The sequence below is a fragment of the Haemaphysalis longicornis genome, unplaced genomic scaffold, assembly GCF_048455015.1.
Source record: "Haemaphysalis longicornis isolate Haplotype H1 unplaced genomic scaffold, Haemaphysalis longicornis Haplotype H1 scaffold_1, whole genome shotgun sequence".
NCBI classification, from domain to species: domain Eukaryota; kingdom Metazoa; phylum Arthropoda; class Arachnida; order Ixodida; family Ixodidae; genus Haemaphysalis; species Haemaphysalis longicornis.
Window position 1 is genome coordinate 369,507,990 of NW_027526203.1, and position 25,654 is coordinate 369,533,643.

Below are 25,654 nucleotides of genomic sequence, written 5' to 3' on the forward strand. Positions count from 1 at the left end.
GCCGCACGTCGGCTTCACCACAGCGCTCCATGACAACAAATCAGTGTGACTGAATGTGCGAATCAGGCCAATGACAAGGCGCAGAATAGGATTTAGTAAAAAAACATTGTGCAAGGACAGCAGCGCTAGGCGTGCATTTGCGTTGTTGTCCCTGCACAGATTCTACTTTGGCTGAAATCTGGGAGAAAAAAAAATCCCTGGCATCTCCACTAACGTGAAATTCCGGGAGGGGCGAAGAATGCAGTGTATAAGTGTACTCCTGCCGCCTTGGCGTTTTTGACCACGAAGATTGAACCGTTGTGGGATAGAGGTATACAAATTTGCTATAAAAGTCTCGTGTCTTTGAAGCACGAAGCGTTCTAGCGCGAGGCGTTGGAAAACGAGTGGCGCGGTGTGTTCTTTTAGTACGCGTTACGTTCTAGTGCGAGGCGTTGGAAAACGAGTGTACAGGTGCCGTCATAAGTAATTGGAGCACGGGAGCTGTGGCCGAACTGTATCGGAGCGCCGTGTAGCTGCACCGGCGTTAAATGAAAGGACGAGAACACCGATGCGCGCCTGCCAACGGCGATATCCCATCTAAACCTCTCAAACCACTTTTTTTAAACCTGGCTTCAAGCATTGTTCGCAGCATAGTGCTCTCGGCGATGGCGCTGATAGCGTACACACGTAAACATATTTGAACGAAAAAATCACTCCATCTTCCCACGTGGGAACCCTGAGGGGTGCAAAGCCGTGGAGTAGTAGCGTGTTAATTGGTTGTTAGAGTAAAAACACGTGTAGTAGCGTATTAGTAGTGGGGAACGTTTTGCGGCTTCTCGTTCTCGAAGCGAGGAATCCGCTGTTTGACGCTGGCGTTTCGAAGCCGCTTCTAGTTCTCGAAGGGAGGAATCCGCTGTTCGACGCTGCCGTTTACGTTCGGCGTCGCGAGCTCTCCTCTGTGCAGCCTTGTCTTCGGAAGCACGAGACGAGCCGAGCGACGAGGAAGAGCGGCGAAGAGGAGAGCGGTGTTATCACAGCTGGTTAGGGCTCCTGGAGCGACAGTGTTGCCGGTGTCTTCCTGAGCCGGCACGAGACGAGCCGAGCGGCGAGGAGGAGAGCGGCGTTATCACAGCTGGCGTGGAGAGGGGGACGAGGAGGAGAGGTGCGGACGCCGGACGACGGAGGGTCGACTAAGAGATGCTTTGCATCTAAAACTCACTACAGATTCCTGTGACAGCGCGCCGCTTCTCCGGCAGCTGGAAGTGCGCCAGAGACGCTGCCAGAATCGTCTCTGCTATCAGCGCCGTCGCCGAGAGCACTGTGCTGAGCAGTGCTCGAAGCCAAATTTAAAAAGTGGTTTGAGAGGTATGAATGGGCTATCGCCGTCAGCAGGCGCGCATGCGTGTTCTCGTCCTTTCATTTACCGCCGGTGCAGCTACACGGCGCTCCGATACGGTTCGGCCACAGCTCCCGTTCTCCAATTACTTATGACGGCACCTGTACGGGTGTTTTAGTACTGTGACTACATGAGAAGACGACGACGACAGGAAATGCCGACAGCCCGAGCACCTCAGGGGCTTCGCCCCCAAAAACTATGCACCACACCGCGCTTCATCTCCCTCTGAGGTGGCTTAACCGTGGGCTATACCGCCTCTTTTCGAAACCCTTTCTTTCGCCTCTTCGTCCCGTTATATAGCCCGCCAGACCAGGGCGACTGACCCTCTTCCTCTAGAATTTTCCTGCCGTTTGATTTAACGTTGCGCTACCTACGATACGTGCGGGTACCTGTTAACGTCTTTACACCTCAAGATTAAAAACGTTAACTAGTATATAGCTGCCACTGGACGTACAATGAGTTTGACTTCTTGGAACATTGCTAGGCACAACGTTAAGGCTACCTACTTAAGCCTTAAAAAGACCCTGCAACACTTTTTCCAACTGTTCTTTCGAAATCCTAAATGCTTTCAGAACGCAGTCAAAAAACCCATCCAGTACTTAGAATAGGGGGCAGTGGCGGTCCCAAGAGGGGAAGGGGGGGGGGGGGGGGCGAAAAGGGCGATCGCCCCCCCCCCCCCCCCTTCAAAGAAGTCCTCGGCTTCTTATTTTTAGTTTTTTTTTTTTTTTAAGCATTCGACTTGCGCGAGGTTAAACCCCACTTGTGCGAGGCCGCAAACGTGTTGCGACCGTCAGAAATGCGGGGTCGAGCCAGCCGTTGCACCGCCTAAGGGGCGCCACAAACCGCTGTGTCGTTAAGTGATTTGTGCGTTTACACGGCATACGCGCACAAGTCTGCATGGTTATCACCTCCTCCGCAGAATTGGCGCAAGGAGGGAGCGGTTCTTTATTCGCCCCCCCCCCCCCCCCCCTTAAAAAAAAATCGTCCGCCCCAAAACCAATCTCTGGGACCGCTACTGATAGGGGGTCACAAAGTACCTCAGCCAGAAATTACTGCCCAATGCCCATCGGATAGCTTAGAAACTTGCTCAAAAGATTTTTCTCTCTTTCACGGGTTTGGCGTTTTTGGAGCACCCGAATTACGTCATTACAGCGGTGGAGCGGCTATTGGCCGGCTTTCCTTCACTGGCAGCACTGCACTGAACGCATTCGATAGCCATTTCAAAAAAAAAAAAAAAAAACGCCACAAATGCAAGGCAGAAGCGGAAGGCGGATCTGCGGCGACAAGCAAATCACGCAGTGCCTCTCCCTGTTTGCGATAACTATAGCTTTCACAATGCTTCCAGGTGCAAAAGAAAGAGTGAAAGCGGTCAGCGGAAGTTTTGCAGACTAGTGCACTGCACGGGCCTGATTTTAAAGCCCGGACCCGGCCCGAGCCCGCTTTATGAAGCCCGAGCCCGACCCGGGCCCGGCCCGGGAACAGTCATTTATTTTTAAGCATAGGGAAAGAAAATAAAATAATTGCACAAAAAAGGGGGAGACACGGACGAAGCGAGGACAGACGTCGTCGACAGACTACCAACGTGCCCAGGACGCTACCCTTATTAAGTTCATAGGGAGGGCCCGCGTGTGCCTGACCAGGCCCTGGCTTAGACGCTGAAGGAAATTTGTTTATATGGTTGAGTGTCTTCGTGGCCGCTGCAGCCAGACGGAGCATCCAGTCTGCAAAGCACGCCGTGGATTGAAATACAAACATTTAGTGCGCGTACTTCAGCTTCCACCGTATTCAATTCGCGTCACATCGACGCAATAACAGCTCGTATTCTCACATCAGACCACCATCACCTTTGATGACCAGATTCTTTGCAACGTCACGTGGTTGTGTCGGCCACAAGTTGATATGATGAAATTTTTGGTGCCGCGTTTCAATCCACGAGTATGAATGGGCATTGAAATATTTTACTTGCAGTGGTTGCTCAGCGGTGCTGTTTCGATAGGCTTTATGCACTGGCAAGGTACGCATGCAGGCTACCATGTGAGGGCGCCGTCACTGGTTACGTCGGGCTCCGCGGGATGGCGGTACTTGTCGGTGCTGAGCACATGATGGGTGTTGGACGTTCCTAACTCTACCCCACCGAACGCAAAGTAGTGCATCGACTCCAATGTGAGCGCGATTCTGTTGACACCACTGTTGAGAATCGGATTGAAACGGAGCAGACAACGGACGCCGTTTTTTTTTTTCTGCGGCGTGAAGGCACAGTGGCACAAGCCGCGCCATATCTGTGGCCGTTTGCACTGTTACCAGGCGAAGAAATTGACAGGCGAAGAAAATGACGAAGAAATACAGATCTGTAGCAGGCGAGTTCGATTCCCGGTCACGGCAGCCGCATTTCGATTGGTACATAGACATAGGTGCAGAGTTCAAGGTTGTTTGAATTAATCCGTGCACCGCTACGGCATTCCTTGCAATCGTATCTTTGGTATGTTATACCCAAAATATAAAATCTAGATGCAGTGCATGAAATCGCATTAAAATTACAGTACAGTGACTATGAGACCTAGCAAGAGACGTTCTTAAAACAATGCGTACAACTAACACCAAGAAACGCGTGGAAATTAACTCAGAACATTTTATTTAATGCTCTTTCTTACACGTCACGTCGGAAACAATAACGGTCAGGCCCATGAATTCAAGCTCCAGCCCGGCCCGGGGCCGGGCTTTCAGGTCAGCCGAGGCCCGAGCAGTGCTCTATTGCAGAGTCCCTTTATTAAAGATGATCCACGCGTAAGCACTTTGCATGGGTGAGACAATTTAAGAACGAGCCACGCCAGTGGTCATCGTCGTCCACTTCAATGTTGACATTGCGAAACGCGTGCAACAAGAATTGGTTCCTGACTTTTGTCCTGGTCAACTTTGGACTGGCATGCCATTAGGAGAGAGAGAGAGAGAGAGAGAGAGAGAGAGAGAGAGAGAGAGAGAGAGAGAGAGAGAGAGAGAGAGAGAGAGAGAGAGAGAGAGAGAGAGAGAGAGAGAGAGAGAGAGAGAGAGAGAGAGAGAGAGAGAGAGAGAGAGAGAGAGAGAGAGAGAGAGAGAGAGAGAGAGAGAGAGCAAACTTTATTCTTTATTCGACAGCTCAAGTCCGAGCCGCGGAGTTATCAGTCCTCGGAAAAAGGGGGTGTACCACGGCCCTCGGGCTTGGCGGAGATGCACAGAGTTTCGGTGCGGGCAGCCAACACGGACCACAGGGCGTCCCGTAGGTTTTCGGGGGGAGCGGTCCAGCTAGACCACGAGTAGGGATTATCAGGGTCCCCGGGAAGGGGTTGGTGGAAAGAAATGTGGAAGACGAGGTGGCCCGTACGCAACGCCTATGTGTGTGTTCATTGTCCGTATAGCCACCGCATACCTGACAGTGCGAGCGGCCTGGTGACTTTTGTATGTAGTGGAGAAAGAGATCACAGAGGGGGGACAATGTCTGCGCCCGTCTAATGTATGTAGCGGGTCTTCGTGACATAAATTTAGATGGGGAGGGAGGTAGCATTCTTGCTGTCCGGAGGTTACCGAGATGTTCGAGGCGCCTTTCGCGATGCATTGCACTATACTCTTTTGGATTGTATTCTTCAGGCCACGGCTGAGGGCTGCCCGGCAAATGAGCGTCGCGGGCCGGAGCGTGAGCTCGTTAATTACCCTCTATGCCTTGGTGGCCAGGGATCCATTCGAGGAAAACGTGTAGGTGGGGATGAGCTTTCATGTATGTTGTCAGGCTAGTGTGGACGGGGGATGGATTGCCACTCGTGGCGAAGCTTCGCAGTACTCCCTGGCCGTCCGTGCATACTGTAATGTGGTCGGTCCGATTCTGGTCAAGTATAATAGCTTCTGCGATGGCTTGAGTCTCTGCAGCTGTGGGCGAGCGGACGTTGGCGTGATGCCGTACGTGAGCTGTGCGGGGGCCAACCGATGCCGCAGTCGTTGTATGGTCCACAAAACGGGCGTCCATGTAGTAGGTGCCATGGGTTGGTTCCGGCAGGTGTTGAGCGCGGAAGCTCAACGTTCTTGATCTGTGGCTGGACTCATGTGTTTTGGTATGGGAAGCACTGTGATTCTTAGTATGCTCTCCCAGGATGGCGGCGGGGGAGTGATGGGTGGGAGGTGGTCGGTGGGGTACCCGAGGGCGCGAAGAATTTCCCGCCCTTGCATTAAAGTTGTTAGACGGTGGTGCTAAGCTTCATGATAAACTGAGGCTTTTTCTTCAAGAGCGTTGCGGAGGGCAGCGTCATTAATTAATTCCGTGGGGGCGTAGAGAGGCACTCCCATTGCTATGAGGATGCATTTTCTGGTGGCTGTTTCTATTTTGTTGGCTTGTGTCTTGGTAGGGCGCTGAAAAGGGTATGCATACATGACGCGTAAGAACACCAGGGCTTCGACTCCTTTCGTAATTCGTGTTCTTGGAGCCCTTGATGATGTCGCGTCACGCGGTGGAGAATATGGTGGATTTGGTTAATTTGGGCAATGATGGATTTGACCCATTCTGTGCTTTTAGCGTCTTGTTGGCGAATGAAGCCCGGGACTTTGATGTGGCTTCGGCGAGGGATTGGTAAATTGTTTTTTGTCAGAGTGATGAGGTTGCGATATTGGTTAGTTTTCTTGATTCTGTTGTCTAATACAACTACATATTCCGATTTCTCGTTTGAGCAGGTGAGTCCGACGTCGTGGGCGTGCTCGCTGATGATATCGAGGCTCTGTTGTAATGTGTATTCCTGCTCGCCATGGCTGCCCTTTGTACACCAGAGTGTGAAGTCGTCAGCGTATATGGCGTGTTGAAGATTTGGGATAGCGTTCAACATGGCGGGGAGATTCTTCATCACGAGATTGACACTACCATCCCTCTAAGCAGTGGTTCTCAAGTGGGGTTCCAGGGACCTCAAAGGGTCCTCGAGGGGATTTCAGGGGTCTGTGAAGTTCTCCCCGAAACTCTCTCCCCCTCCCCCCACACCCCTTAATTTTTTTTTTGCCAATCTCTCCCGTAACGCAAAAAAGTGGCTTCGCTGCATGACACGTAGGTAAACAACTTCGCGTAGCTTTTAATGTTGGCTTTCTGCACAACACGCCAGCTGTGCAAAAAAGCCAGATGGCAGGCTTATAATAAGTGTTCGAACGACATTAGCTGCAACAGCAAATTGTTTGACATTATGGCACGCATCAGCAAAAAGCAAGGCACAAAAGGCGGGCATTGAATAGTTGCATGTTTCACTTTAGCTGCAACTGCTAATTGATTGATATTATGACACGGATCAACATAGCTCATTGCGGGGTCCCCACCCCCAATTACATTTGCAAGCCCAAAAAGGGTACTCGGCACATTCGTGGTTTAGAGCCATTGCTTTAAGGCAATGAAGCATTGCATACACCAATCAGAATGCATACTTGCTTTGCAGCAGCTTCGGGTCGGATGGCGCATAATCTTTTGGAAATTCTCAGTTTATTTTTATTCTTGTTTCCGTGTTTCTTTATTTTCTCTCTTTATCGTGTTCCACCCCTCCCATTTTTTAGTGGGAGGGAGGTCCGACCCCCCTGTAAATGAAACCCTGCGTAAGCCACTGCCCAAGGCGGTCTACGGCGCGCATCGCCCATATTACGCCCGTCGTTGCGTAATTCTCAATTGGATAATTTCAAGAAAACGCGTAGGTGCTGCTAAAAACTATTTCGAAACCACGTACCCTTTCTCAAACTTGTGCCGTGGGTATAAAGAAGCTTACTGTTGAAAGCTAAGGCGTTAAAAAGTGATGCGCACTTACGTAGCAGGCACATGCATACGGCCGATAAATTGACGTTGACAGCGGTATATGGCGCGTCCTTTTTTAGAGCCGCTGTAGACACCACCCATAAACCAAAAAAACGGGAACACAAACAACTACGGGCGGTCGAATGTCCCTCTCATTCAAAAGCGAACCAAAACTGCGCTTATGAAACTCTCCGCACCTGGCCTTCACGCTGGCGGAGTTTACAGCCATCCGCGACGGACTGCAAGCGCCACTATCGGCATTTCTTCAAGCCCCTGGAAGTTTTACTGCACAAATTTACACGGACTCAACGGCGGCCGTACGGGATTTGCGCGCGCCGTGTAGCCTCCAACTCGTCTGTCTGAAGAGAAAGTTCATAAACTACTGGACACGTACCCCTGGCCTCTCCGACTGTCGTGGATCCAGCGTAATACTATCACCGCTCATATTGCGGCGGATAGTTCCTGTCACCTTACGTCGGTTCCACGACCGCTGCCCTTGCTGACAACTGACCCACATGAACAATTTCTCCAAGCAAAGGAAGATCTGCGTCGCGCCACACGCGCTCTCATCCCACCGTGTAGAACAGATCTTCCCAGTGGGCTCGCTCGCTGGGAGGGGGTCCTGCTGCGTAGACTTCGAGTTGGGGTGGCCCTCTCTCCTACGGTAACCCGGGCGTGGCCACCGCGATACCATGCCCCGTTTACCAACAGGAGCAGGAGCCGCGTCTTCTGTACGACTCCTGCCGAAGTCGCCGACACCAATCACCTGTTACGGACGTGCCCTTCCCTGAGTGGTGCGAGATCCCGACACCTTCGCGGCACAGGCCTGCATCCTGGGAGGCCCCCCGACCTGCAGTGATGGCTGTGGGGGCCCCACCACCGCTGTCTTCTGGACTTCCTCCGGGAAACGGGTGCCAATTAACTTGTACCGTTCGGACTTTATGCCAAAGTGCATACTATCGCAATTTATAAAACCACAAAACTCTTAAGCAAGCGGGCGTTACTCATGCGGGGAAAAATTATTCCATGAAGAAGAAGGAGAGAGAGAGTCTGGAATACAAACATCAAAGGGACTGCACCAAGTTGCATTTCGACGGGATAGTTGCTGTTTGTTTATTTCTTGGCGAAGAGGTTTCAGAGTTGCGTCATTTGTACCAGCGCAGAGTAGAGGGCTCAACCGAGAGCCCCTTTATTTGCCTCGCCTTTGGCGCAGCTCGATCTCTGCCGGCAGAAGTGGGGCGCCAGTTGCTTACAGCGACGCGCTCCTACAAAAGAGTGTACGCACACTTCTTCTCGGTGTCATCGTCAAAAGCTACCCGGCCTAAATAATTCACGCGGGATTCCGGAGAAAACAAATCCAGCGCATCTGTGCACGGCGGAAAATAAAAGAGCGGCGTCTGCGCCCGGAGGGAGAACGCACCAAGTGCGGGAGCAGCAGCCAGAGACGCGTGCGTGCATCGCGCGTTGCCGCCGCGTCTCGCACGCGTCAGTGTGCGCGGCCGCAACACGTGTGCGTTAAACTCTGCAGGTCTCCAGCGAGCACTCAGCGTCAAAAGCTGCCTTCTCTTTCCGCCAAGGAGAAATAAAAGGAGGCGCGTGAAAGAAAATAAGTAGAGCAAAAAACAGCCCGACCAGCGGGGAACGCGAGCGTGGCGCAGCATCGGATGGCGGCGAGGCTCCCCTTTTTGCAAACGCAATGTGACGGATATGCATATAACATCCCGTGGCCGAGCGACGACTCGGGGGGCGGGGGTCTACAATGAAAACACAAGCGGCAAAGGGGAAACTAACGGTTAAGCGAAAATTGGCGCTGATGGACGACGTGAAGAGATCGCGGCTGACGTGCCCTGCTCGCACGCGCCTGGCTTCAGCGCGATGCGCGCCTGCTCTCGTTCTCGCCGGCCAGGGAAGCCGCTTGTTTTGCTTGTCTCATTTAATGGCTTTTCTTCGCACCTAAGCTCGCCACTTGCTCTTCATGATGATAGCGCGGGTACGCTGTCGAAAGGCCTTGTCTCTCAGCAGAGTGTCAGAATTCGTTCTCCCGCCGCCGCGAGAGAAGAAACCCCCGCGAACGATGCAGCCAAGAATTGAAGCCACTGCATGCACGCGAGGCTCACACGTGGCTGTTCTGTCGCGACGGCTGCCTCAGTAGCGTCTGCTACGGCAACGGCTGGTATGCGCAGTAAGTTTAACTATTTGCGGCCTTTATCTCGTGCAATGTTTGTGGGTAGGCAATGTCCATTTCAAGGCTACTGCGACCGCGGTTTTCTCTCCCCTCTCCCTTTCTCTATGCAAATCAGACGTTAGGGACAGCAAATTTGATTCGACCCAGTATTCTACAGGAGCGCTGTCTAAAAGCTTGTCTTTGCAGTGAAAACCTGCAGCTATGAGGGGAACCAAAGAACAGCAGTCCCCATTTGAAGAAAGAAATATAAGGTTTATTACCAGTAATTTTCGTAACTGCGTAATGTGCTCGGCGAAGTAACCCGTTGATTTATTGGAACTCTTAAAAATGTGTTCACACACTTGAGTGCGGATGCAGTGCGTATAGGTGGCATCATGCAAACATCACGGGTATAATTTTGGCAGGGGTGCGCATAGTAGGGGGCTTCAAAGCGGCTTCCGGCTGACGAAAGTGCTCCACCACTAGGCAGCTCGTGGGTTGTATGGGGAATCACCTAGAAGAAAACACGTGGTACAACGTCAATAGAATATTAACTTCTTCAGCATCAACGTTGACATGACAAATTCGCAGCGCTTTCAGTGGCCACAAGAGGATCATAATGACAGATGGTTATCAAGATTGAGTGTAGCTGCCCCCTCAAGGCCTTGCGGAACGTGTATAAGCGGTATCGGAAGCTAACCAAATTGGAAACATCGAAGACAGGATATCTTTCAAGTTAGGTAGTGTCTATTATCACGGCAACCGTGAGAATTATGGTCAGAAATTTCTCACGACAGTCGCCTCTGGTTGGCTAAGCACGCCACCCGGAGATTCTCTGGGAAAAATATTCCCTAAAAACTTGTTCCTACAGCTGTTGCTGTGACGCTGTGGTATAGCACTTGCTTTCACACGAGGAGGCTCAGGTTGGAGTCCGGCAGGGGCGAAGGTTTTTTTTTTTTTTTTTAGCTTTCGGAATTTTTGAAGTTTTCGCTCATTGTGATTTTGTTAACTTTTTTTCATTATGGCTATTACTATATCAAAATATCGACGTACAGGAATTCTAGAATGGGGTGGATTAGGTTTAATATATGTGCCCTGTGTCGTTGGGTATAGTTTATGTTTGTTACAATTGAGCTGGATTTGGGTAGGTTATAATACGTTAGGTTTCGTAAGGTCAGGTTCGGTGAGGTTAGGTTTTGTTAGGTTACGTTTGCAGGTAATATAATTAAGCGAATTTTAGGCCAGTCAGCTTTTATGAAAACTGCCGTGAGAATTTCTCGGGGGTAATTCTCACGGCTGCCGTGAAATTAGACGCAGCCTTCAAGTTATGTTTGCCAACAGTTCCACATGCAAAACGCTTTCGGGGCTTCGCGCGCGCGAGGCAGCCGGCAGCTAGACCTGTTCCCGAAGAGCGTCCACGATTTTCTGGAGCTGCGACGCGGTGCTGACATTTCGATTACCGGTGCCATTATCGGGGCCCCTATGCTCACAACCAACAGTAAATCATTGCTGGGCGACTTGCCAGGGTACCTACTTGGCGTCGTCAGCGCTCTTGGCCTCGCACGAATCCGAGCGGTCGTCGCCGGCGCAGTTGTCCGCAGTAGCGGCGGCAGCGGCGGTAGCGGCGGTAGCGGCGGCAGCTTCTGCGTTCTGCTCGTGCATCACGTCGGCCTTGGTCCAGATCTGGTCGGGGACCTCCTTCTGGGCGACGGGCTCTTGCTGGTCCGCCTGCTGGTCATCGTGCAGGCTGGCCACCGCCGCAGTCCCCCCTAGCGGCTTTTCCAACGTGTCGCTCCTCGCCCTCGCCAGCAGCACCGGCACGGCCACCACGGCGGCCAGGGCTAGCACGGCGAACACGGGCTTCAGACTGCACCCCATGGCCACCGCGACCGATCGAAGCCCGCCCCGCACGAGCCGCACCACCGCGCGCTCACTTCTTCGTCTCTGGCGCGCGCACTGCTGCAGCGCATCGGCCCGGAGTTGGCAGACGGTCTTGGCACTTCGGTGGTGCGTGAGCCTCAAGCGACGGGAACACATCGCGCTAATAGACAGTTCATTCTCCCATTCTATATGATGCATGGGGCTTCCCTGCGGTTCCATCCGTGCAGGTGACAGCTATCCCTTGCCGCTGCGCTTCAGGCCAAGCACGCTGACTCTGTATATGGGGCCAATCCTCCGCTTGGTTATTTGCAATGTGCGCGTACTAGGCCCCCACATACCCTCGCGGGGGCTGGGTATGGCCGAGAATGGATAGGAGCGGACCACCGCGTGCTGGCTGGTTTGCTTGCTTTTTAAGGCGTTGGCCTCCGGAGCGATGCGGTTCTCCGAAATTAAAAAAAAACAAAAAAAAAACACAGAAACCTTTATACCTGCAGTGACCTTTTGTGTGCATCTTTTCTGTCCACCTAACCATCCAATGCTTTTGCACAAGGCGCGCAGCGCAAGAGACAACGAGCCCGGAAGGATGTTGTCGCTGAACGCACAGCAGTCTACCACAGCGACCACAAAAGCGTCCATTGCTACCCTTACTGTAAAGTAATAAAAAAAAACCTTCTGACCGTCAGCAACAGGGTCCAGCAACAGCTTCGCTGGACATAAACTCTTGCAGGGACGGGATGGCGAGTCGAATTTTTAGCGTCGCTGATCTACACAGTTTATCCATCTCCTTCCTGGCCAAATCATCATTCAACCCTTGAACCGTACCGACTTTTAAATCATCACATAATGCTAGGCTCGATGTAAGCCTCCGCGTGTCTTGTGGCAGCGTGTACCGGCTCGTATACATTTGGCGTCTTGTCAACTTGCGCTATTTTATTGTACTGTTTCTGCGGTCCAGTACTGCTGATATGCGTAAATTAATTTATTAAACGTTGCTTCTCTTTGTCTCTCTCTGGCTTCTGCATGCTCTTACAGCCCCACGTCCTGAATTTGTAGTGGTTTCTTCAAGCCTTCCCCTTATAAAAATCTTTACCGAGATTTAATAAACTTGACTCGCCGCGGTGGCTCAGTGGCTAAGGCGTTGCGCTGCTGAGCACGAGGTCGCGGGTTCGATTCCCGGCCGCGGCGGCCGCTTTTCTGATGGAGGCGAAAAGCAAAAACGCCCGTGTGTACGAGATTTCGGCGCACGTTAAAGATCCCCAGGTGGTCAAAATTAACCCGGAGCCCTCCACTACGGCGCGCCTCATCGCCTGCGTTGCGTCGGCGCGTTAAACCCTTCAATCAATCAATCAATCAATCAATCAGATTTAATAAACTTGTTATAGATATTGCTCAAAAGAACCCTATAAACATTTTGTCAACATTCTATAGAATATTTCTATTGAGTTTCCATTACAAATTGGCCACCGCGTTTCAATTAAAAGTCTATAGAGCCAAGTCAGTAGGCCTTATCGGTTCTGAATGTAGTTTCTTATGAGTTTCTTATGGGGTTTCTATAAAATATATTCAATAGGTTTTCCATGCAATTCTTACTGAGTACAGTGGCAACAGCCTGTTGCGTGGAAATCAGGTTTGAATACAGTTTCTGACGGATTTTTATAAATTTATGGCAATTAATGTTTTATAAAATTCCTATTGAATATAGTCGTAACATCGTGTTGCGTGTAAATAAAGTTTGAATAGAATTTTTGATGAGTATTTATTAAGTTTGCCTGGATTCGCTTTTTTGAAATTATTATTGAGTATGGTCGTATCAAAACTGTTGCGTTTGAGTCAGCTTTGTATACAGTTTCTGGCGGGTTTCTATTACATTTATCTGAATTAAATTTCTACAAAATTCTTATTGTGGCCAGTCATCTAAACCTGTTGCATATGAGCTAGGTCTGAAGCGAATGTCTGATGAGTTTTTATTAAATTTATCTCTATTACCTTTCTATAAAATTCTTATTGAGTGTAGTCGTAATATCCAGGGGCTCGAACTCTCCGGCGGTGATGTCCGCCATCCCAGGGGCACCACTCCCAAGTGCTCCCAAGACGAAGTGATGGGACGTCCACGCGCGATCTCGCTTGATGAGGCGGGGCAGGCGGCACTATAGCACCCTACATATATGCACCGATAAGCTACCAGACCTCCGTGGGTGGGCTATAGAAACGCAATACAGTCTATTGAAACTCAACATAATGAAGGTAATAAGATTCTTGCTGCGTGTTCGTTATAAAAAGTTTATTGCCTGCCTAATGACCACAGTCCACACATTCGGAGTTCAAACGACTTTATAGAAAGGCAGTACAAAGTTTGTTAAAACTCAATATAGTGAAGGCAATAAAATTCATGTTGCATTTTTGCAATAAAAAGTTCATTGATTTTATATTGGCCGCAGTTTTTGAGATGGAAGATTTGGTTCACTCTATAAAAACGCAATATGAACTGTATTAAAACTCAATATCTTGAAGGCAATAAAATGTTGGTTGAGGTTCTGCAATACAAAGTTTGTTGACTTTTTAACGAGCACAGTCTATAAACGATGAGTTTTAATTGACTTTTTATTGACTCTATAGAAACACAATAGGGGGTCTATTAAAACTCAACGTCCATTTTCATGAGGGATCCTTCGACCTGCACAAGAAAGTCTTGTTCAATAAATAATTTCGCAATAAAAATGTCCAGAATAACTATTGCCATGCATGTAAAAGAAAGGCGCCGCCAACCATTGCGCAGCACATTTTATTTTTTTTTCTACAGAAGCTAACGTGGGCATATTTGCAGCTGATTTTTTTAGTTTCTACGTTGTACCTGCATCCGATTTCGGAAACTGAGTGAAGTCCCGGTGCCTCGCCTTTTCCCAGGCGGATGTTTCCTACACTGCGGGTCTCGTTCAACGGCTTGCACCCTGACGGGCGCTATGTGGTGCTCCTAGACATCGTCCCCGTGGACAACAAGCGGTACCGGTACGCGTACCACCGCTCCTCGTGGCTGGTGGCCGGCAAGGCGGACCCCCCGTCGCCGGCGCGCCTCTACGCGCACCCCGACTGCCCCTTCACGGGGGACCAGCTGCGCAAGCAGGTCGTCTCCTTCGAGAAGGTCAAGCTCACAAACAACGAGATGGACAAGCAGGGACACGTGAGTAACCTGTGCCCCTATACTGACATCATCTGCACATATGAAAAGTTGCGCGCGAAATAGAAAGAAATGCCGCTTTTTTTTTTTTTTTTTTTTTTTTGCACACGGCGCATAGTCCGAATGTAGGGGCACCGTCCAACTGCCAGCAGATCGCCCAAGCACCCAGTCAACCTGGGCGGCGATTTGTCTTCCTAATAACCTTCTTTTAAATCTTCAAATGCTCGAAATTTTCCTAATCGCCGAGGAGATCGCAGGGTCATCTTTTCAATAACTGTAGAACGTCTCGAAATCCCTGAATTATGCGCGAAAGCAGAACGTCTTCCTAACTTTCTTAAAGCTAAAATTATATTAGCATATTTCAGTTCTTTTTTAGTGCTGTCTTCTTTTTTTCCCCATAGAATTGTCGTTTCTATGGTCCGCAAGCAGACGGTAATGTTATTCCTGTACCTCGAGGGAGACTTTCTTACAAAACTTGTGATTGTGGGTTATACAGGAACTGGCTATAGCCCCCAGCAGCGATACCGCGGTTCCGAGGAAAACCAATACTTTACAGCTTGCTTGCTCAGGCCCCAGCTCAGCATCCACTAAGCCTCGGCCCGCTTTTATACCCGAGCACGGATCGGTTCGGGACGAGCAGTGCACCTCACGCGATGTGAGCTACCCTCACTGTCTGTCTTATCCACGGTGACCGGATGATTACCGACGTTAGGGTCCAAATTATCATTTTGCATTACGCATGCATTTCAGTTTTCCGCTCTTCGCGGGTGACGCGAGAAGGTAGAATAAATTACGGCCTCTGGTATATTTATGCACGCTATAGTGAATATCATGCCATTACGATATGGTAAAGTCGCTAATCTGAACTCGGCTTGCCTTTGATCGAGTGTCGTCGTTTAGGGCACACGTGAAATTGTGCACGCGTTTCCCTAAACTAACAACAGCAGGTCCCACAAAAGGAGTTATTAGAGCCACAGCCCACGCGTGTACAGCGCACAACGGAGGGCGGCGGCACTTGCGGCGCATGGCATTCGAACGATATACGGCCCGTTGTGCGCCTCGCCCCGGTCTGAGCCTCTTATGCGCATTCGTAATGTGCAACTATGATGAAATATCGTCAGCTAGCCCATTTTGAAGCTCTATTAAGAGTGTGCTAGCGTCGGCGACAGCTGTGCGATAGCACATATGTTTCTGGAGTAGATGACGATACGTTTTACCAACCTCAGGAAAGGTCACCACTAGGTACACAGACCTGACAGAAACAGCTCTGGCAGAAACTAAAATTCCGGCCTTTAGCAGAAACCAAACTGATCCACCAGCGCTTTTATTCGCTTGCGTAGTTCCTACACTGTGCTTTGAAACTGGGTCCTGCATGGGATCAGCTCTTCGCTCAAGTCGAGATAAAATGAAAAGAAAGCACACCGATTCTGACATTCATCGAATAGGCGTTTATTCCGTGATTTTGCTGCGCCTTTGGCAGAAGCACCAATGCAGAGGGGAACAAGGGCAAAGACGACAGGGCCAGCACAGACTTTCAACTGAAAGTTGGTGCAAGAAAACTTGCGCCTTCAACATCTAACAATCAGGGTAAAAACAAAACAAATAGCAAATGAAAGCTCAGTGCCATTCCACTCTGTGTGCCATTCCACCAGGTGCTTGTGCAACATGGGTTATTGGCTGGCCAGAAAATTCCGCTGAAACCGCGCCGTCACGCCGCGGAAGCGCTCAGCGGGATTGCAGACACGCCGACGTTTTGCGTTTTTCGCTTCGCGGTATTTAGGGTCCCTGCGGCGGGCATCGCGCTTAAGCTTCGCGCCCGCGGCCCGATCGTCGTCGGTGTTCTTCCACCGCGTTGGCGCACATTGCCGCCAATTCCTTAGGAGTAGGGTGCAAGACGCAATGTGGAAAAGCCAGCTTACAACACCCAAGCTTACACCTGTCTTGTTGAAGCCGGCTTCACTTCTAAATCCAAACGCATTGCTGGAATGGCATTATTCCAGGGACAATATACACCTTCTTATATCATAATACGAAGCGCCGGAGGCGAACAGGTGACTGAAGGGAGAGAGTGTGCCGAAGAAAGGAGGAGGGGGTCGGCTTTTCTGACACTACGCACGTGGAAAAACGGGGGAATTAACCTATAACAGTTCCGCTGTAAAATATATATTAAAATACAGACAGAAAATAAGATACGATACGTATACGGCACCACCCCAGGGGCATTCAAATACACTGCATAATTTACACAGATACTAGGTTCCAAATTTTATTCATGGGCCCGACGTACAGGACATAGGACATGCCTGACCGGAATTAAATCTCTTTTGGGAACAATGTAATTAGCATCTTCCTGACTTTCTTACTTTTAAACCTGGCTTTTAAAATGTCACGCCTGGTTTGAGTTCCGCTTTCAGTTGGAAGTCAGAGCTTGCCTGGTCGACTTTCTTCTATTAACATCCCCCTTCTCGCTGTAACATGTACTTAATACGACTTACCAACTCTCCCAACAGTACACTTTGCAAAGTACCTGCTGTTCGTTCTGAAATCCTTGCCCGTGTGACGTCTGTTTGAGTCCGCTTAGTCCTAGTTGGCTCGAGTTGAGTCGAAAGTGCATAATCTGAGGATGCCTGATTTTTTTTTTTTTTTTTTCAGAACACGCGTGAACTTTTCTTGCTTCCCGAGTCGCAAACACTCGTGGTTTTCTTCGCTTTCGCTTTGTCCTAAAATGTCAGTCTGCACATATTTAACAGTGTGCACATATGCAACGATGCACAGCCTAGCGCTTCTCACGAAAATTTCCGGGAGGCCCATATTCACAGATCAAAATACAGGTGGCCGTCAGCTAATGGGTCGTATCCCTACAATGCAGTGCGGTATACACATGAGGCCTCAATAGTTAAGACTTTTCAAACTGCCTATTGGCTCTGGAAAACACGGTATGTGAGCTTTTTTTGTTGTTGTTTTGTGCCTTTCAGATCGTGCTGAACTCGATGCACAAGTACCAGCCGCGGATTCACTTGGTGAGATTGCGGCCAGACTGCTGCTCCAATCCACCCGTCATAACAGACCTCGAAGCGGAGCAGTTCCGCACATACATCTTTCCAGAAACGGTGTTCACCGCCGTCACAGCATATCAAAATCAACTAGTGAGTCTGTTTCCTCTCTCTTCCGCTGACCTCAATTTCGTGTTTAACGGTTGCATACGAAGAAATAATTGTAAAGTATCAGGGAATGCAACTGCACCATAGGCTCGCCACAGCAAGGTTTTCGCGAGCAACCGCAGAAAATGGAGATACATAAATCTGCTTCGTAACGCAAAGACTGTAGCAAACAGCTGCGCCTTCACTCATAAACGTTTAAAAACAGCTCGTAGAATTCTTCCGGCGTTTTTGTTACTTCATACGTGATCCGGAAAACACGGTTTCTGCACACGTAGTGAGTCAGTAGACTCCTCATAGTGTAGAAAGGCTTAAGCCCTACTTTGAGCATATAGTTACTCTTGAATAACCGCTTGATTCGTAACGGAAAACTTCATAGAAATTATCTGCGTTACAGGGTTCAAATTCCAATTGCGCAAAAAGTAAAGAAACGCACGATTAAAGCCCTCAGCTTCGCTAGGTGTCGAACTGTAGATTTGGCTGCCATAGTTTCGGGAAATGAAATTCCCGTGGTGATACCCGAATGTAGCATGAGCCAAGCTCCTTCGTGCCATGCCTGGAACATTTGCGTGCTTCAAGTTTTTACACCAGTGAACCCCACGTAGCCATTCTGAAGTTAATGGCGTTAGTTACTGAAAGGGGAATCTGATGCAATTCTTTCTTCTTTTTTTGCATTTAACATAGTAATAGTCGTAATTCAACCACAAGGATAAAAATATTTTAAAAGTAGTTCTTTGGTGTGTAAAGCCTCAAGTCAATGATTCTGACGTGATCGAGAACGCAGAACGAAATGGTATTGTTTCGAGATGAACGTATGCTGTGGAAGCCTGCCGAACCGCGGTGGGATTAAGCTGCGGTTCGGCTGTCATATTATCACTAACATGCATACGCACTTTTTCGCATTCGCGAACACGAGGAAAAGTGCGCTGCGCTATATATTTTTTGAATATGTATAACATTCCAATCGTCCTGCGCTTACTTCTTTTTTCAGATAACAAAGTTAAAAATAGACAGCAATCCATTCGCCAAGGGCTTCAGAGATTCATCAAGACTAACGGACCTAGAAGGGTAAGTGCTTTCTCGTATCGTGAAAAAATATTTTGAATCGCGTTAGAGGGGATGTGCACCCAATGAGTAAAAGTTAAATCTTTAATCGCAGTCGTGTGGCGTTAAATTCTGCCTCATTTTCAGCGTTTCTACTTAAAGCGTGTCATACCCCCCCCCCTCCTTTTTTTTTCCCCCGCAACGCCCCACTCTTAAATTAAAACATTAATACCGTGATGGGTCTGCTCCACCACGACATCCATTCATGAAAGTGCTACGAAAGGGGAAAAGTAATTCGATGACCAAGCCCTGCGTATAATAAGATTTTACCTAAAAACTTGATCGACGCTCGGGCATTACGCGTTGCAAGCACGGCAAAGCTCAAACAATGGTTTTTGTTTGTAGTCAAATCGTATACTCAGCCATATTTCCTCAGTTGGTCGCACCGACAGGTACTGCCGGTGTGGTGTTGCTGAGCATGCCGACGGGAGTTTCTAACCATTCTGTACGAGATTTCGGTACCGGCACGTTAAAGATCCCCAGGTCTGAGCACGAGGACGCGGGTTCGATTCCCGGCCGCGGTGGCCGCTTTTCTGATGGAGGCGAAAAGCAAAAACGTCCGTGTGTACGACATTTCGGGGCACATTAAAGATCCCCAGGTGGTTAAAATTACGCCGGAGCCATCTACTACGGCGCGCCTCATCGCCTGCGTTTCGTCGGTGCGTTAAACCCTAGAATCAGTTTCTAACCCTTCAGGTGACCTAATTTAAGCCAGGGTCCTCCACGAAAGCGTGTCTCGCAGAGTGCACTTTCTTCCACTGTCGAGAAACAGTTTTCAGTACTGCTCGAACGGAAAATAGCTGCAAATATTTTTTTAACATTTCGGTGTGAGTGGCATCCACAATGACTGCGCAACGTAAAAACAAGAAGATCTCTGAAGCTCCTGTATGAAAAAAAAAACATTAAAAAGATATCGCTGTGTGCCGTGAAATCACCATGCGTCAGAAATTTGTGGATTGTCTAAGAAGTAAACAAACTATATTGCAGCCTGTGCACTCATTCGTACACCACTTTTGCTTTGAGGGTGCGTACGTATACAAAAAACTGTGGTTGATTCCTTTGTCAGAGGAATCGGTGAAACATGAAAGTGAAATGTGCAGTGAAATCTGCAGCTGAGCATGATTTGCGGGTCGGCGACTGTCTTGTGGGTGTGCTTGGCGAGCGACGTCCTGCTGGCGGGTCGCTTCGGCAAAGGTGTACTGGCGTCATTTCCGTGACGGATATGACGTCAGTGAAATATTGGTGTGTCCCGGCATAAAACACTTTCGTGTTAAAATATAAAACCCGAAAACGAACAACCCTAACGTACTATTTAGTACTAAAGGTTGCTTCCCGCAAGAAGGCGCTGTGTGCAGGGGTGCACCCTTTACAAGCCGCTTGCTTCGTTGTACTGGCGTCATTTTCGTAACGGATATGACATCAGTCAAATCTCGGTGTATCCATGGAAAATAAAACACTTTCGTGTTAAAAATTGTCGTGGTTGAACGCGGTTAAGCCAAGTTTGTCGAGCGACAGCTAGGCTTTCGTGCCGAGAACGCGCAGTGGAGGGGAACACAATTGCACCGCAAGACAAAACGCAGACGCTGCTCGGCGCAGTCGCCGGTCTAGGCGCGAACGCGTAGTGAACTGTGGTGCACCCAGCGCCTCCTTGTATCATTTTCTGATGACACGAGCCCTCACTCTTTCCCCTATGCCCCTCTCCGCACCCACAACCCCCCTTTTTGAACGAACGAGTGATCAGACGCTTTTACTGCGCAACCACACGAGGCGCTGGCTTGACCTTGGCTGAGCTTGAAGATAGATTGACCGAACTAGTTGTCTTCTCGATTGTACTTGGAGTAATAGAGCTTTTGCTCTGATAAACCATTACACAGCACCGATCTCGTGGTGCCCACATTTTAAAATTCAGCCTAACTTCGGCTGTTCTCGTACCGTCGAAGAGCCAACGCACCGCTACCGTACATCCTCAATGTTACAGTGTTGTCCACTTATGGGACGCGCATATTCGAAAATATTTCGCAAAAATATTTGTGCAACCATATTACTTTTTATGAAAGAGTTTTTTTTTAAATTAGCGACAATAAAATCGATGCAGCTGAGTAAGAACACTGGCTGCAGGCGAAGTCATTCACCCATTCATTTGCATCGCAAATCCGTGTTTATTTGAATGAACGTATGCTCTCTCTCCCCATCACACGCAGGCACAGCCGCACGCACACAAAGCATGCACACACTCATACAAGGAGGAATAGAGGCGAAATAATCAATACAGGACTGTTATAAACAGAACCGTCGCTGAGTATCGTGGCGATTGAGCAAGTAGTGCTTTTCGATAATGTATCGCTGAGCAAATTTCGTGCGGATTTGATACGTGCGGAAACCGCGAGTATCAACAGTGCGTTGTCGGCGTCAAAATGCAAACATATTACGAAGTCGCGTCAATATCAGTAAAGGTTGGTATATTGTCTCGTGAAAACCATCTTGTATTGCGCGTTCATTTGTTGTGTTGCCAGTCTCCGTGGAATGATCGTTACTCACCGATAATTCATTTCCCTTTTTACCTCCGTTCTAGGGAATCTGTGGAGACTTTGCTTCGGGAACATGCTTTTCGACACTCTCCGTTCAGGGCTTTTATGACTGGGGATTTACCGCCAGAGCATCAGTTCCTCGCCACTGCAGGAGGTACGTAACTATGTATTGATCGGCCGCAGTAATTTAATACATTACGGCTTTGCGGCTAGCCGTATACCGTGTACTTGTGGAAAGATTTCGGGAAAGATAACTACCAACCGGGTAAAAAAGTTATGTGCAACCACCGGAATTACTATTATTATTCAAGAGAAATCATGGGACTAACAGGTCATAGTTATTTTTGCCCTTTGGCTTCGCCTATGTAATCAAATAGCCAATGTTGAGCCGTTAACTACATGAATCTAACCAACACCACCTGGAAAGGGAGAAGGCCTGAGTGCTCGGCAGGTTCTGCGGTTACCGGTGGTCGCTATTTCAGACAGCTGCTTTTACCTTATACAGCGACCAGTGGAAGCGTTCAATCCGACTACTGGAGTGACGCTTGTCATTCTATGCGGCGGCCTCTTTATCGAGTCGGTGTTGATCGAACCCTGCTCTGCCAGCTGCAGCGTAAGGCTACACACTTGGGAGCGTTTTTCAAAAGCTATTTTGTTAGTTTATGCATGTAGCGTGAATTTAACGTGGGGTAGCTTGGTTGACATCTATTACGCCGTTACGTCTAGTGCGCTCCTTCATTACCGTATAAGATGGCTGGCACGAGTGCTAAACACTCAGACTGTGGCGAGCAGAACAATTGCTAAGCATCGCGCCCTCTGCGCAGCGCTGGGCCGGCTGCCGACGGGAAGCGAGCTTCTGCTGCTGGCCAACGGCGCATCCCCTGGAAGGTTCCCGCCATGCCCATGGCCATGGCTGATCTGACGGCGCTCATGAGCGCCCAGCAGCAGCAGCTGCACGCTCTGCCGGGCCTCTACCTGGGCTTCCCGCGTACGCTGTTCCCGCCCTTCCCGGTGCCGGGCGCGGCGCCCATACCACCGCCCGCCCGCTCGCCCTGTCCACCGCCCCCCACGTCACCCACGGCGGCTGGCCGCGCAGCCCAAAGCGCCGGCTCACCGGGGCCACCGCTGTACCCGGCGCGCTCCGCTGCCACGAGCAGCGGGTACCCGGGACTCAAGTTCCACCCCTACTTCCACCCGAGGCTTCTCAGCGCCGCCGCCGCACCGCGCGAAGGCAGCCCCGTCGAGTACGACACCGTCGCGCCGCATGTGTGAACCACGCTGTCGCAGCAATCCAGTGTGCCCGGTGTGCGCCAGTGTGTGCCAGTGCAATGAACCAACGACAGTTCCGCATCTGTATAGTCACGACCATGTCAAAGACTTCTCTCTGGACTGCTTTCTGCTCTTGGTCATGGTTCAACGCTTTTTTTTTCTTTTTTTTTTTTTGCTTGCGTGCGCAGACACGGCGTCAACTAAGGACTCCAAATCTGTGCTTCTGTTCCTGAGGGTGTCATTCTTGTGAACCTCGCACTCTGCGTCTGGAATCATTGCCCTCATTTTTTTTACTGTCGTCGTACGCGCAGTAGTAAAGTGTTGGTATGCCTTTGCTTTCGATAGCTTGGCACTGTTACGGGTGGACTACTATTAACGGCTCATAAGCCGTATTCAATTCGACTTTGTGATGTCATAAACAATGCTTTGTATCCTTTGTTCCCACGGACGGACGCTTGATTGCTGGCACGGATAGTTTGTTATATAGTTGCACATCGTGTTTCAACGACTTCATATTAGGCAAATGCGGCTGTGCCACCGTTTTAATCAGGAAAGGCCTTCGTGCAGCCCCTGCTTGAGTGCTTCTTGCGACGCAATATTTCTATTTAGGCTACCAAGGGGAAAACGACGTTCCTTTGAGCCGCGATGAAGGCATTATGGTCGCGCCCCGCCAGTCGCCTCTGCCGCCCCTCCTGCCCCTACCTCTCTGGCGCGTATACGCACGAGTGCCGTGGAAAGCTGCTATCTTTCAAAACTGCCCGCGGCCAGAGAATAGCTTCAGTCAGCTGGCTGCTCTGTTCTATCTCCTCGCTCTGCCCTGGTTTAACCGCTTTCGAATCAAGAGCCACGCCTCGAATCAAAAAATCTTTGTTGTAGTGCAGGACTTCGAGTGCGCCGCTTTCCCTCTCGAAACGGTGTGAACCTTTTTAAACTTTTTTTTAACTCAAATTATTTTCGTTTAAAAATACAGAAAAAGCAAACTATAAACGTAGACTATATTCGATAGACCTCGCAGGATAAAAATCGGCCGGTCCTGACTCTGCATTGCAGATCAACGTTGGTACAGTGTTCGCTTGTAACATCGTTTGAAGTGGAGATTGATAAGCGGAGCGCTAAACTAGCAGCTGGCGACTGCGCTGCGCCCTCCGAACGCAGCGTGCGGTTCACACGACGTCTACGTGGGAGAAACTAGGTTGGCTGCGCTTCTGTCGCACCCATTCAACGTGGCTACTGAAGCTATTGGAAGCAACTAAAAGCGCAAAAATTTGGATGCATAAAAAGCGCCTAGACCTCGCCACTCACATGTGTGTCCTCAATGACCTCGCTATCTTTTCTATCCATCCTATATACGCGGCGCTCATCGAACCGTGCTCCTTCTCAGCTTGTATAATGGCGCCGATTATTGCTATTCGAACTGCTGTTATTTTTTACATACGTATCGCAGCGATGGCGAGCGCCACCTCGGCGAAGTTACTTAAGCAGTTGCTGTTGTGAATCGTTGCTCTTACTTAGCGGCACCGCCTGTTGTAGCCTTAGACATTTTTTTTTTTCACCCACTTGTGACACCCACTTGTGATCGTGGCCATCGATCTCCTCTACACTTTGCTTCGTCAGCGTCCTTACCTTTTGCTTGTCGATGCTCCGTGCAGTTCTATACTTTCATGCTATCTATAAATCGCTGGCTTTTACGAAAGCGAAAGTTACCCTTGTTTAAATTTCTAAAGTGCTGCACGACTCTAGTGATAAATGCTTTCTGCTTCTTTTCCGTAGACACACAGGTCTCGCCGTCCTTGTGCTGGCTGATCCGCGGGTACCAAATCCTGGGACTTGACCGAAATTTCATCATTTTGCGCCACGGCATCTTTCTGTGCAGGCCTCATTACCATGCCACGCATGTATCACTGATGGCAAACTTCACACGATAGCCAGAAAAGATTGCACTATATTTATAGTTTTCAGTGAGCGCGCTACACCTCTGCGGATACGCTTCTGTTGTTATGACCCCTGTAGATATTCCACCTGTTTACGCCTGTTAGTAAAGCCACCCCCCCCCCCCCCTTCCCTAAGTCGAATACCATTGATGCACCGACGAACCACCTTTTTTTTATTGGGATTTGTGTCACCGCTTCTGTAAGGCTATACATCAGGCAAGCAGGGTACACTCTGCGACAAAAATATTCAACTTCACCGCACTGCACTCCCGTGAACAATACAGGCATCCAGCACTGAAATTTCGGCGAATGACTGTGTCAAGCGTACGATTTTACCCAAAATACGGTCTGTGCTGTGGCATCACACAATGCAAGCATGATGCTCCTGCACTTCGCAGTGCCACAGCGCAAATCACATTTTTGAGGCAAAGATGCACGTTTCTCTCGTTCGCCGAATTTGCTTCGTTGGCGGCACGCGTCGGTCACCCGAGTGCATTGCGGTAAAACTGAACACGGGATTGCCTTAGAGTGCAGAAAAGAGAAATGCAGGGTGAATTACTTTTTTTTTTTACTTTCTTTCATGAAAATTCGGCAGCTCTGCATCTCAGATCGCAGGAAATCGACCGTGTTTCGATCGAGTTTTGTTATTCTGCTGGCAGTAGTATATTTATTCAAATAATCCTTCGACACGTACTTTTTATGCACAACGGGCATGTGCACATGGAAAAATGAAGGCAGCACCGGTGACTTAACGCTATAGCACGTTCTTTACAAAATTCTGCTCCCAGCACAGCAGCGCAGCCATTTGCGGTCAAGGCTCGCATCAGATAAAAAAAAAAACAGCAGAAAACTCGCGTTTGAAAGCAGATCATGGACGTTCTGGTGCCCGTCTATTCCGCTAAAGAACGACATAGCATTACAAAACGCTAAAAGTGCAGAAACAACGCTGACAGGAGGGGCTGGAAAGCGACTTGATGCAGGGAAGCGCGCGATGCTGGCCCTTTACAACATGAGACACCGTCGAATGAGCAAACTTTTATGTGTGAAACGTATCGTCGACATTTCTGTCGTCTTGCGTGACCTCGAGTACATGGTGCAGTTCGTAATTAGTACTGGTACTCGCTTTCATATTTCTCCGAGCCGCCCCCCCCCCCCCCCCCTTTTTTTTAGATTGGTTCTACGCACAGGACGCTGCAGACGTCTTTTGCTCTTTATAAACACTAATTCTTCATTGATGTTATTCGGTTTACTACAGGGTGACGCAGCAATCGCTTAACCTTATTCACCGCC

At 49.4% G+C, this 25,654-nt stretch overlaps 1 protein-coding gene across 1 annotated transcript in view; it reads left to right on the forward strand.

The window, feature by feature from the left end:
- LOC144155066 (T-box protein H15-like) overlaps nucleotides 1-24,966 on the forward strand; it is a 127,282-nt gene extending 102,316 nt beyond the window's left edge. Inside the window, 6 exon segments of the mRNA XM_077686298.1 lie at nucleotides 14,104-14,377; nucleotides 17,350-17,520; nucleotides 18,524-18,600; nucleotides 21,209-21,318; nucleotides 21,989-22,039; nucleotides 22,042-24,966. Coding sequence (XP_077542424.1) covers nucleotides 14,104-14,377; nucleotides 17,350-17,520; nucleotides 18,524-18,600; nucleotides 21,209-21,318; nucleotides 21,989-22,039; nucleotides 22,042-22,436 — 1,078 coding nt within the window. The 3' untranslated portion in view covers nucleotides 22,437-24,966.
- Nucleotides 24,967-25,654: the final 688 nt, after the last annotated feature.